At 48.0% G+C, this 12,714-nt stretch overlaps 1 protein-coding gene across 3 annotated transcripts in view; it reads right to left on the bottom strand.

Annotated features, from left to right (window-relative positions):
- The window catches only part of GRB10 (growth factor receptor bound protein 10), a 168,735-nt gene that overhangs the window by 29,913 nt on the left and 126,108 nt on the right, over positions 1-12,714 (bottom strand). For all 3 annotated transcript variants that reach the window (XM_081971040.1, XM_081971042.1, XM_081971041.1), the window contains 2 exons: positions 11,834-11,944; positions 7,028-7,126 (listed from right to left, as the gene is read on the bottom strand). In XM_081971040.1, the coding sequence (XP_081827166.1) occupies positions 7,028-7,126; positions 11,834-11,944 (210 nt within the window). The remainder of the gene's footprint in view (positions 1-7,027; positions 7,127-11,833; positions 11,945-12,714) is intronic.

Here is a 12,714-nt window from a genome sequence, read left to right as displayed (position 1 = left end):
AAGCATGGGTTAACACAGTCTAACTGCTCTAGGACTGAGTGAGTTTTTTCTGTTGACCACGCCTCCCTTTGCCTCGCACAAGTCAGTTTAAAAACGAAGATAGCTCATAATGTACGGCCATTACTTAGTCCATCCCAGACCATAGACCTGGTCCTACTTCAGGCCCTGAGTGGGGTTGGACTCTCCCGCAGCACCCAGAGAACGACCGTTCAGGTAAGCCAACGGTCTTTCTCCTGTGCGCTGCTTGGAGAGTCCAAGCATGGGACATACCCAAGCTATTGTGTCCCAGGGTGGGCAGAGTCCAGAGATTCCGTAGCCTCCACAACTCTTTGCAAAATCCGTCTTCCAAAGGAGGCTTCTGCCGAGGCAAAGGTGTCAATTTTGTAATTCTTGATAAACGCCATGGGTGACGCCCATGTGGCCGCTTTGCAACTATCAATGATGGAGGCCTGGGTCGCCCATGCTGCTGAGGTAGCGGTGCTCCTCGTTGAGTGCGCAGTCACTCTGCGTGGTGCAACCTTGCCCTGATGCTCATAGGCAAGTTTGATGCAAGCCCGCAACCAACGTCCAATCGTGTGAGATGACACCTTGCGCCCAAGCAACCCAGGATGGAAGGACACAAAGAATGATTCAGAACGGTGAAATTCCTTGGTCCCCTTGATGTAAATGCGGACTGCCCTCCTTACATCCAACTTATGCCAAATTTCTCCTTAGGGTGAACGGGATTTGGGCAAAAGTTGGGAAGAATCGCTTCTTGAGATCTGTGGAAGTGTGTGTTGATTTTTGGAATAAACGTGGGGTCAAGTCTCAATATGACCCTGTCAGTATGTACGATACATAGGTCATCCCTTGCAGACAGCGCAGCTAGTTCTGATATTCTGCGTACTGAGGTGATGGCTATGAGAAAGGTAGTTTTAATAGTTAAGTGATGGAGGCTTGCCTTCCGCATAGGTTCAAAGGGGCCCCCCGTCAGGGCCTTTAAAACTAACGGTAGACTCCAGGACGGGTAGTGATGAACCACCTGAGGACAGACATTCACCGCGCCCCGCAGGAAGCTTTTGACCTGTGGATGTTGACTTAGGGATCTGGAAGAGTTACAGGTGAGGATGGTGGACAGAGCCGCCACCTACCTTTTGAGCATGTTGGGCGCAAGCCCCCTGTCCAAGCCTTCCTGGAGAAAGTCAAGGAATTGTGGCACTGAGGCCGTAGTGTCCTTTACGCCACTTCTTTGGCACCAGCTCGAAAAGGCGGTCCACGTGGCTTCATATATTCTGTTAGTGGAAGGCCGTCTGGACGCCTGAATGGTTTTGATGACCTTGTCTGAAAGTTTTTGTTTCCTCAGGAGCTCCCCCTCAAGTGCCAGATGGCTAGTTGTAGCCACTCGGGATCCGGGTGACTGATGGCCCCCTGGCTGAGGGCGATTTGCTCCTGAGGAATCCTCCACGGTTGTCGAATGGAGAGACTGACAAGGTCTGCGTACCAGGACCTCCTGGGCCAATGAGGTGCCACTAGAATTATTTCGGCTTTTTCCGACAGCAGCTTGGCCACTACATGAGGAATGAGCAGAAGGGGGGGAAGCGCATACAGAAGTCCTGAGGGCCAACTGCTCCTCAGTGCATCCATCCCCTCCGCTAGCGGTGAATGGTAACGAGAGAAGAAGCGGGGCAGATGTGTGATGGTGTGGGTGGCAAAAAGGTCTACTTGCGGTTTGCCGAATCTCCTCACAATCTGGTAAAAGATGTCCGGATGCAGTCGCCATTCGGAGTGGTCGATCGTCTGCCGACTCAGCCAATTCCTGATTGCTTGTCCCCGATATGTGGTCCGCTCTTATGGATGCCAGATGTCGCTCCGCCCATCTGCACAGGGACTCCACCTCCCGCATGAGGTTCTTGGAGTGTGTGCCGCCTTGCCTGTTGTTGTGGGCCATTGTCTGTTAGCAACAGTACATGATGACCCACAATCTGAGAAGCGAACTGACGTAACGCGAGGCCCTCAGTTCTAGCCAGTTTATGCTGTCGCCCGCCTCCCTCTGTGTCCACTTGCCCTGGGCAAGCCGGCCTTGGCAGTGCGCCCCCCAACCCTGCAGGCTGGTGTAGGTTGTTACAACCAGCCTTTCGGGTTCCTTGAAGAGGCACCCTTTCTTTACCGCCGCTGTCCTCCACCAAGCTAGGGATCGAACCACCCTTGGCGTTAGCTTTACGCGCCGTGGCGAGTTGCTTGTCTTTGCCCTCTGCATTGGCAGGATGAACCACTGCAGCTCCCTGGCGTGGAGGCGCGCCCAGGGTACCACCTTCAGGCAGGATGTTATGATGCCTAGGAGTTGGGATAGTTGTAAGATCGGCACTGACCTGGACCTTCTGCATAGGCGAAGCTTGTTCTGAAGGTTTGTCATTCTGTCCGGGGACAGGAATACCTGGCAAGAGACGGAGTCTATGATGGCGCCGAGATGTTGGATGTGAGTGGTCGATTCTAGGTGGCTCTTCTGTAGGTTCACCGAGAATCCGTGGTGTTGCAGAGTCCGTATGGTCATCTGAACGTCCCTTCAGGCCTGGCTCTGGTTGGAGGAGTGGATGATGATGTCATCTAGATAACACTCTAGACGAATCGGACGCTCCCGGAGGTGAGCTGCCACCACTGCCAGTATCTTTGTGAAGGTCCTGGGCGCGGACGAGAGGCCGAAGGGCAGAGCCCTGTACTGGTAGTGCCTCCCGTCGTAGTAGAATCTCAGGAACCTCCTGTGGGCAGCGTGTATGGGGACGTGTAGATAGGCCTCCCTCAAATCTATCGATGTGAGCAGGTCTCCCTGTCTTGTGCATTCTAGGATGGAGTAGAGGGACTGCATCTTGAATCCTTTGTAGGCCAGATGTTGATTTAAGCACTTTAGATCCAAGATGGCCCTCCACCCCCTGAGTTCTTCGGGACCAGGAAAAGGATGGAGTAAAACCCCTGCTTCTCCTGGTCCTTTGGAATGGGTTCTATGGCCCTTATGCTTAGCAGATGGAGGATCTCCTTCTTCATGAGGTCTCTCCTTTGGGGGTTCTTGGGAGTCGGGCAACGGATGAACTTTCGTTGAGGAAAGGATAGGAACTCTAACACTAGGACCCTCCTGATTGTGTTGAGGACCCAGGTGTCTGAGGTTATCTCCTCCCACCTGTCGGCCTATATCTGGAGCCGACCCCCTATGGGAGGAACTCTGTGGTGGTCACTTCCCCCTGCGGAATTGGTGGGAGTTGGCGCTTTATCGAAAGGGCTTTCGAAAGGAGTGCTGTTGTTGTTGCCTTCCCCTCGACCCGTAGGAGGATCTGCCCTGACCCCTATCCCCTGACTGTGGGTAGGGTCTCTGGTAGGAAGTAGAGGAGCTGGAGGCCGGAGTGGTCTCCTGTGCTCGAAAGGCTTGCTTCCTAAAGGGGCCTGAACTTTTTTGCTCATTCCTTCTAAGCGTGGCTGGAAGGATTTTGCGTTTGTCCTTTGTTTCAATGACAAACTTGTCCAGGGCCTCTCCGAAGAGCTGTCCCCCTTTGAAGGGGGCAGAAGCTAGCTTCCATTTGGCCTTCATGTCTGCCTGCCAGTGGCGGAGCCACAGTAGGCGGCGCGAAGTTACATTAGATGCCAGCGCCCTAGATGCGAACTTGGCCGCATTGAGCGAGGCATCGGCTGAGTATTCTACTGCCGTGATTATTTTGTTAATGTCGTGCTGCCACCGGCATCCCCCGGCAGGAGGCTTCGACCTTAATTGTCTCAGCCAGAGGAGGGAGGCTCTGGTAAAGAAGGATGCCAAGGTGGATGCTCTGATGGCCCAGGCAGCCTCCTGGTGAGTCTTGTGGCACGCTTTTTCTGAGCGTTTATCCTTGGCTTTAAGACCCTCCAAGAGGTCTGCTGGTAAGTTCGAATTAGAGGTCAGAGAGACCACCGGATCGTCCACCTCGGGCAACTTCAGTACTTCTTCCATTTTGCTTTCCACAGCATAAAGGGTCTTGTCTCCTCCTCCGGGATTGGTCAGGGTACCTGGCTAGACCTACTGTCTTTGGACCATGTCCATAAACAGGTCAGGGACTGGGATCAACTCCTGAGTAGGAGCTGTCTCCTTAAACAGACCCTCCTTGTGGTCCTTAGTCGCCACCAAGGGGGCGGTTACGGATTTAGGGGTGGAGCCCAAATTGGTAGCGGCTCTGGCCTTGTGCAGAATGGATTTAAATAGAGATGGTTTAAATAGACCAGTGAAGGCTGGTTTATCAGGAGGAAGATCTTCATCCTCTGATAATTCAAAATCATCTATCTCTCCCTCCTCCCAGGTGGACTCCTCAGTGGCCACTGAGGTGCCAGGAGTGGGTGGGGCCTGGTCAGCTACCGGGGCTGAGGGAGCCCTGGGCCTAGGCGTGCTAGTTGGCCGGGTCTCCTTTTGCTTAATACCCTCTGCTATACCTTGGGAGATAGCTTTAGTGATTATCTCCCTCATTTCAGCTGACAGGGCCGGGCCCTTGTCTTCTCTGGGCTGAGAAGTGGCAGGGGCAGTGCGCCTCCTGGCCCTCCTGGAAATGGACCCCTCCTCCGCCGGGAGGACATCCTGGAAGGGCTCCAGGTCCTCCCTGACAGATGAGTTGGGTGAATCAGGGTATCCCCATGAGGCATCAGGGGAGGAGTCCCTGGAAATTTCTCCCACCGACAGGGGTGATCTATCCCCCAAGGGGAATCTGGCTCCCGCTCCCCCCTTTGGGTTGGGGGTGGCTCAGGTGTTGCCTCCCCACGTTCAGGTGACTGTTCTAGTCTGGGGCTGAGGGGTCTTTTGCTTGCGGGGCCCCTCCTTATGTTTGTCAGGGGATGCCTTCCTGGTGGTGCCCCTCCCTGTTCTACCCCCTTTGGGGGGGATCTAGCCTGCTTCGCTTATGGGAGGGCCCAGCTTGCATCTCCTGTGCCCCCAAATTTTTGTCCGCCATACTGGCCTGAGAGGATCAGTGGCAGAGGAGTCTGCAAAGTTGAGTGAGTAGTCGCTGAAAGGGGCGCTAGCCAGCCAGCCAAGAAGCACCCGCAGCTACGGTGGTGAGGCAGGGAACAGCTGAGGGCCCAAATCCCCCTCACTCTTGAACTGCCTTTGAGGAGATCGGCAGTTACTATCTGGGCCTTGCTGGTGACCCGGACAAGGCCTCGATATTGCTCGAACGGTCCACGAGGCTGCTGGTATGCCAGGGACCTCAGCGCGGCTCTATCTCTCCTCGGACTGCAACGCAGGCGCCTTAAAATGGCAGCCGCTGCGCACACAGCCACCTGCAGTCTCGGCCGTTGGTTTGCGGCAAAAAGCACGCGAAACCTCTCAAAATGGCGACCGCTGTTGCTGGGCAGAGACGACTGCCGCCACTGCCGCCAGCGCGCCCGAGCGCTCCACGCGGTCCTTTAGTCGGGCAATAGTTCGGAACGCGGTCGGGAAGCCTCCCGCCGCTATTCCGCTCGCCGGCAGCCACCGGACGAGCCAATTAGTCCGCTTGCGCTGCCGGGGATCAGCTGGAGAGTGGGTACCGTTGGTTGAACAGCCAGCGACTCGGAACGGCCTGGAAGGAACCGCCCAAGCTGGCTAGTCGAGCTCTAGGAGCCTTGAGTTGGTAATTCAAAATGAAATCTTCTGTTGCTTGTTGGGGAGCCCAAGCTAACTGCTCTAGGATTGAGGAGCCCCCCAGATGTAGTCCAAACGGGCGGAGTGAGTTTTTAAACTGACTTGTGCGAGGCAAAGGGAGGCGTGGTCAACAGAAAAAACTCACTCAGTCCTAGGGCAGTTAGACTGTGTTAACCCATGCTTGGACTCTCCAAGCAGCGCACAGGAGAACATATCTTTCTTTTATCCTCCAGGTGCCTGATTCTAAATATGATTTGACTAGCCTAAATATTATTTGGCTAGTTGGTTTTCATCCAAAAAACATCATTGGTTGTGAAGGTGGTGGATGGATCCCATCATCACAATTGATGAAGCTTCTTGGATGAGAAGAGTAACATTTTATTCTTCTTCGTCAAGGAAAATACAGTCCAATTGCTTTTTGAAAAAGCACATTTTGAGACAATTATGACCTGGATGACTGAAAATCTCCACAGATATTTTGAGGAAGTATTTTTCTTTTCACTCTGTAGGCCTTCTGATGTATTATTTAAATATTTCTTTTTCCGCTGAGCAGGTCATTTGTCAGATGACAAGGACTATTTCATTGCTAAAACTCAATCTAAAAATCTGACTGGAACAGTTCTGGAGAATTTATGTACGTCAATGCACAAAACTTGCTGGCCACTACTTTCATAAATATTTTGACCAAACATGGGGATATTTATAATAGAGCAACTGCTCTGAACTATCTCTAGATCTTTAGAACCCCTATTAACCTTTTGAAGCCATTCTATAGTGAAGTATCTGGCATTCCCAAAACTGATTGTATTTACTCCCCCTACTTGGTCTACAGCGAGGATGACTCTTCAATGGCATATAGCTTTGGATAGACAGCTGAACACCATCCTGGAAATTTTTCATTTTTGTTCCAGTTGCTTTGTAACAATTATTTGTACCAGTTTCACTTCTATCATCCTTATTTTAGAATAAGTGAAGTTCACTTGATTCAGCCCTGGATTTTTCCTATCTACCTGCCCTTTATTGCAAAGATAATAATTTATTAAATCTAAATAATAAATAAAATGGTTTCTTAGAAAGATCTTAACTGTGCCTGAGTTCATATGAAAGATGAATGCAGGATCTCAAATCACACAGGTTACCATAAATATGAACTAGCCCTATAGTTATCCACAGTGATGGGATTCAAAAAGTTTTACTACTAGTTCTGTGGGCATGGCTTGGTGGGCATGGCAGGGGAAGGTTGCTGCAAAATCCCCATTCCCTCCGGATCAGCTGAGACTATTCTCGGGAGGCAGAGAACAGATGAGGGCAGGGCCAGTCAGAGGTGGTATTTACCGGTTCTCCAAACTACTCAAAATTTCTGCTACTGGTTCTCCAGAACTGGTCAGAATCTGCTGAATACCACCTCTGGTTATCCAGTACCTTGAGTAGTCTAAAGGCAGTCATCCAACAGGTTCTGCTTTGTTCATCCTCAGCACACAGCAATCTTAATTCTTTAGCTTCATTCCTTATTCTGTTGGGCTACAGAACAAAAAAATATTAATTTTGTCTTTCATCTATGAAATTAATTTATAGTTTAGGTGTAATATTCAAATCCTAAGCATTTATTATATTGTAGAACATTTCAGAGTGCTCGTATAAACTGAGAAATGTCTGAATAGGCATATAGGCATTATCTTCTTTTTTAAAAAAATCTGGGCAAAGTCTGAAAGTACAACCATTGCGGGATTCTCTTGGAGAAGAACAGGTAAATCTTTTGGTTGTGGTTCACTATTATTGTCAAATGTTGCGGTGTGTGATGTTGTTGCTGGTAGTTGGTCCATGGCCTCGAGCTGGGCTGGGCCCTGATATTTTGGCTGCATGTCAGCCATGAACTGTTGAGCCCTTAGCTGATTTATGTGTCTCTTCCACACCCTTCCATCCTCTAGATGCACCTCATAGAAGCAAGGCCCCGTAATTCCGACCACCCTTCTCATTAACCACACGGGGTGGCCGGCATAGTTTCTGGTGTATACTGGGGTGTCCATAACAAAACTCCTTAATTGTCGGGTCGAGCCTAGGGGGGTGTCTGGAGCGTAATCTGGGTGAAGCCGGTCTAACAGGGTCCTAATTTTCTGACCCATTAATTGTCCCGCTGGACCTAGGTTAGTTATTGGGCATGGGGTGGCATGCTGCCACATGAGGAATTTATTAACCTTCTCCTGCAAGTTAGCTCCCTCCAGTCTGCCTAAGGCCTCCTTAGTGGTGCGAATCGCCCGTTCCACCATGCCGTTTGCTGCAGGGTTGAAGGGTGCTACCCAAGCATGTCAGATTCCCAGTCCTGCCAAGAACCCCACAAAAGGAGCAGCAGTAAACTGTGGTCCATTATCAGAACCACAGAACCAGAACATCAGGTATTCCGTGTGTGGCAAATAACTTTTGGAGGGCGCTATGACTGCCACAGCAGTTGTGGAAGCCATGATTATTACCTCCACCCACTTTGAAAATGCATCAACCATAATTAGGAATATTTGGCCTCTAAACGGCCCCGCAAAATCTAAATGGATTCACAACCACAGTGCTTTAGGTTGGTTTCAATTTTGTACTCATGTCCTGGAGTCTGCTGGTCTGGATAGTTGGCATGGGATGCATCTGGATACCCAACTAGCAATGTCCTGGTCCACATTTGGCCACCAGGTATAGCTACAGTCCAAAGCCTTCATTCTGCATATGCCTGGATGACCCTCATGTAACAAGGATAGAATCGAGCCCCTCAAAGTAGATGGAATCACCACCCGGATAACAGACAACCCTTCTGAGTAGACAGGTCATGCTGCTGGACAGCATAAGTCTTGTAGGTATTTTCCAAATTCTCCATAGGCCACCCCCTAGGCACCCATTCTAACACCCTGACCAACGTCTTATCCTTCAAAGTGTGTTTGGTGACATCTGCTGCGGTGAGTGGGCGGGAGAGGTCATTGATTAGCAAAATACAGGAAACCAGGGCAGGATCTTCTACTGCTATCGGCAAAGGGCAGCAGCTGAGTGCATTGGTGTGGCATAAATGTTTTCCTGGTCTGTGATGCAGCGTGTAGTTATAGGCTGCCAGGAATACAGTCCAATGGGTGAGGCGAGGTGACAGAATTTGTGGGGATTGCTTATCCCCAGCAATAAGTCCAAGCAATGGTTTGTGATCTGTGACCAAGTGAAAATGGCAGCCACATAAACACTCATGGTACCTCTTAATTCCGGAAACTATAGCCAAAGCCTCCTTATCCAGTTGGCTATAGTTTCTTTCCGGAGGGGAGAGCGTCCTTAAAAAGAAGGCAATGGGTGCCTCAATTCCTCATGGTAGTTTGTGACTGAGGACTGCTGCTACTCCATATGGAGATGCATCACATGCTAGCAGTAAGAGAAGCTCCTCATTGAATTGCAGAAACATACTGTCGGAGGTTAACAACAATGTGACAGCTTTAAATGCCGCGGTTTTTGTCTTTCCCCACATCCACTTAGCCTCAATCCAGGAGGCAGTGTAGGGGTTCTGCAATTGATGCCTTACGTGGTAGAAACATATTATAAAAGTTCAGCAGCCCCAGGAATGCCTGGAACTCCAATTTGTTCTGTGGGGCTGGGGCTTCCTGAATAGCCTGAATCTTGGATGGCATAGGATGTAGGCCGGCAGCATCAATAACATAACCCAGGAATTCCAAGCTAGGAACAGCTATGCGGCACTTGGTAGGTTTAAGTTTTAATCTGATGCTCTGGAACCAGCGAAGGACTGTGCGCAGCCAGGCCATTAGGTCAGCATGGGAGGTGGCAGATACCAGAACATCATTGAATTAAGGGATAATGCCTGGTATCCACTGCAGTAAATGTTCCATTAAATTGTGGAACAGGCCAGGGGCCACGCACACTCCAAATTGGAGCCACCGGCAAACCCCTCGATGCGTAACTATGGTTGCCTCATCTACTGGCAACTGCTGATAAGCCTGAGCTAGGTCAAGCTTAGCAAAAATTGACCCTTGTCCTAAGGAATGCAAGAAGTATTGCACTACAGGGACAGGGTATGCAGTCTGCTGCAATCTGCGGTTCAGAGTGCATTTATAATCAGCCCATAAGCGCACAGATCCATCAGTCTTTAATGGGATGACCAAAGGTATCTCCCAAGGCGCATGATCTACAGGCTCTAATATTCCTTGGGCTATCAACTTATTGAGCTCCATGTCTACTTTGGGCTTTAATGCAAACGGAACTCGCCGTGGCTTGAAGTGCCTCAGGGTGACTTGGGGGTCGATATTAAATGAAATTGGGGTGCCATTATAGCAACCAAGTCCCTCACTAAATACTGCTGGAAATTCTTGGGCCAATGCTTCCAATTCGCCTTTTGAGCTTCATTGAACTTGGTCAATGCCAGTCACACTCAGTCCAAGAACATCAAACCATTCCAACCCCAGTAGACTGGGGCAATTTCCCTGCACTATGACCACTGGCAGCTTCTTATGGAACTGCTTGAAAACTACTCCACAGAAGTAGCTTCCCAATACCAGAATGGAACTGCGCTGAAAATCCCTAAGTCTTTAAAAACAGGGCTCCAGTCTTGCTTTGCACAGCCTAGGCAAGATTATAGATACAGTGGAGCTGGTGTCCATCTCCATTAAGCAAGCTTTTCCTTCTAAGGAAACAGTAACAAAAATCTTTCTCTTTGTCTTATGGACAATTCGGTCCACCAATGTCTCACTAACCTCATCGTGAACAGAATAACAGAATATCCTTTCTGCGAGATTGAAATATATTTTGCCTCCTTGGGTACATATTGGACCTTGTGAGTGAACTAGATGGGGGACTTGTGGCAGGTAGGGCTGCTTGTAAACTCTGGGGCTTACCCTGCTGACTCTAGCCTGCCCAGTCCATACGTGATGGACATTTATCATCCTCAGTGGTCGCATTGTCAGGGCTGATATCTTCATGGTGGACATCTATTTGCTTTCCCGCAGTTTTCAGATTTGACTTTCTTTGGATTTCTTCTATCGACTTGTTCGACATCTCGATTGTGCGGGCTTCATCAAGCACAGACTGCAAAGTTAATTCAGTCTTGGCCAGGAGGTGGCGCTGTAGGTGGAGGTCTCGAACACCAACAATGACTTGGTCCAGCAGGACACTGTCAAGATCCCGGAACTCACAGAAAAGGGTGGCTGCCCTCAGGGTAACTATATAATCATTAATTGATTCCCCCTCACGCTGGTTTCTTCTGTGGAAAGCATGTCGTTGGGCTATGCAAGATGGTGCTAGGGCATAGTGTTTTTTTAGTTTAGCCATCAACACCTCCCATGACACATTATGGACAGATTGCGGTGCCATTAATGTGCCCACAATATTAAACATTTCTCTGCCACATAAATTTAAAAATCAAGTCCTTTTTCTACTTTCTGTCTGCCCGGTATAGTCGTTTGCCTCCAAGAAACACTCGAACCTCATTATATATGAGTCCCAAGTTTCTGAGGCAGTATTAAACTCTGTGAGTATGTTCATTGACGCCATGCCAGCCCTCTCTCTTCAGTTGGCTTGATAGTGTGAGGGAAAATTTTTCCTCCCTTGGTTCTTCGCTTGACCTCTCGTGAAGTATTCCCCTCAGTAAGGGTTATTCAGCTCCTAGTGACTCGGCTCTTAGTTAGTGACCTGTTCCAGCTCTTGCCTGAGCTCCATCCTCAGTTTCAATATCCCAGCCTCATCACCAATGTTCTAACTAGAAGAACAACGGGCAGACAGAACTGAGGTGAGCCAAGTTATCAACGCTAACAGGATTTATTGCTAACAAGTTGCCAATGCGGCAATTCACAACGTGCGCATATGCTAACAGCAACAGCTGGGACCTGTTTGACAGCTCTTTATATGCTGAGCTGTCAAACAAGCGACCAATCAGAATGCGGCACAGCACCCCCTAGCAGTGCAGACCAGAGGGAGAACTGCTCATACACAGCAACAACAGGTAGTGTAAATGCATCTAATGAATTTACTGTTTTAGTAAAAGTCAGAAATGGGGACCGCCATATCCTCCATTAGTATTATATCAATTTAATAGTTAATAACTGCCTGCCACACCATTTGACAAGAGCCAATTTTGAATTGTTTTTCTCTATCTAAGGTAAAATTTAGCATAAAATCAAAATCACAATTATTTTAAAAGTCCTATAAAAATCTGTAAATTTTAATATCATGAACCACAAAACATATAAGATTTAAAGTCATTACCTTTATACAAAAGCCATAGTCAGTCGGTGCACTGTACATCTTTTTGCATGCTATTAATGAAAATATATTGCTGTCTTCAAGATCAGCTAGCAATTGCAGGTGTCTTGGTTCCTGAGGAAAAATTGTAGTAATTTAAAAAAAAAAAAGTCTTAAACCATTATTTTATATTATCTGAAAATAAAAAGAACCACTAAAGGGTAATAAAAGCACACTAAAACTTCTTAGTTGTTACATCTAGCAGCAATAAACTTGGTCAGTAATACTATCTTCCATATATTCAAAATCCTAATATGTGCTTAAAGACATAGCATTTCTTCTCTATCAAATGTTAAAAATCTTATCAAATGTTTTTAAAATTGACTAATCCCTCACAATCTCAATTTATATTTGGTAACACTTTTTTTTCTGATTAACTTTTTAGATCATTCAGTGAAGTTCTACTCCTTTACAGGTTTGAGGTTTTCGGGGATGACTTCAAAGTGATGACAAATGGGAGAAAGATAAACTTCATTACAAAATGCTCATCTTTTAATAAAAAGAAAATGGCAAGGTCAGTTTAATTATATTTCAGATCTTCCTATGGATTTGTTCTGTCATATTTTTGCAGATACTTTATATTTCTACGCTGTTTTGCTCTGATAAATCTATTTCTTTAAATAACTCCCAAGCCTATTTTGAATCATAGAATCATATGGTTGAAAAGGACCATAGAGGACTTTTAGTTCCAAAGCAGGAATTCTTACTCCATCCTGACTCACTTACTCCATCCTCACTTCAGCCTGTTCAATCTTTTCTTCATGATGAAGTACCCACAACTCCAGGAAACAACTTATGCAATGTTGAACTTTAATCTACTTTAACTGCCTTTTAGTCTTTCTGAC

The sequence above is a fragment of the Natrix helvetica genome (genome assembly GCF_964273705.1).
Source record: "Natrix helvetica genome assembly, chromosome: Z".
In the NCBI taxonomy this organism is placed as follows: Eukaryota; Metazoa; Chordata; class Lepidosauria; order Squamata; family Natricidae; genus Natrix; species Natrix helvetica.
The sequence above is the reverse complement of the archived record's forward strand: the minus strand, read 5'-3'. Positions and strand labels throughout refer to the sequence as shown.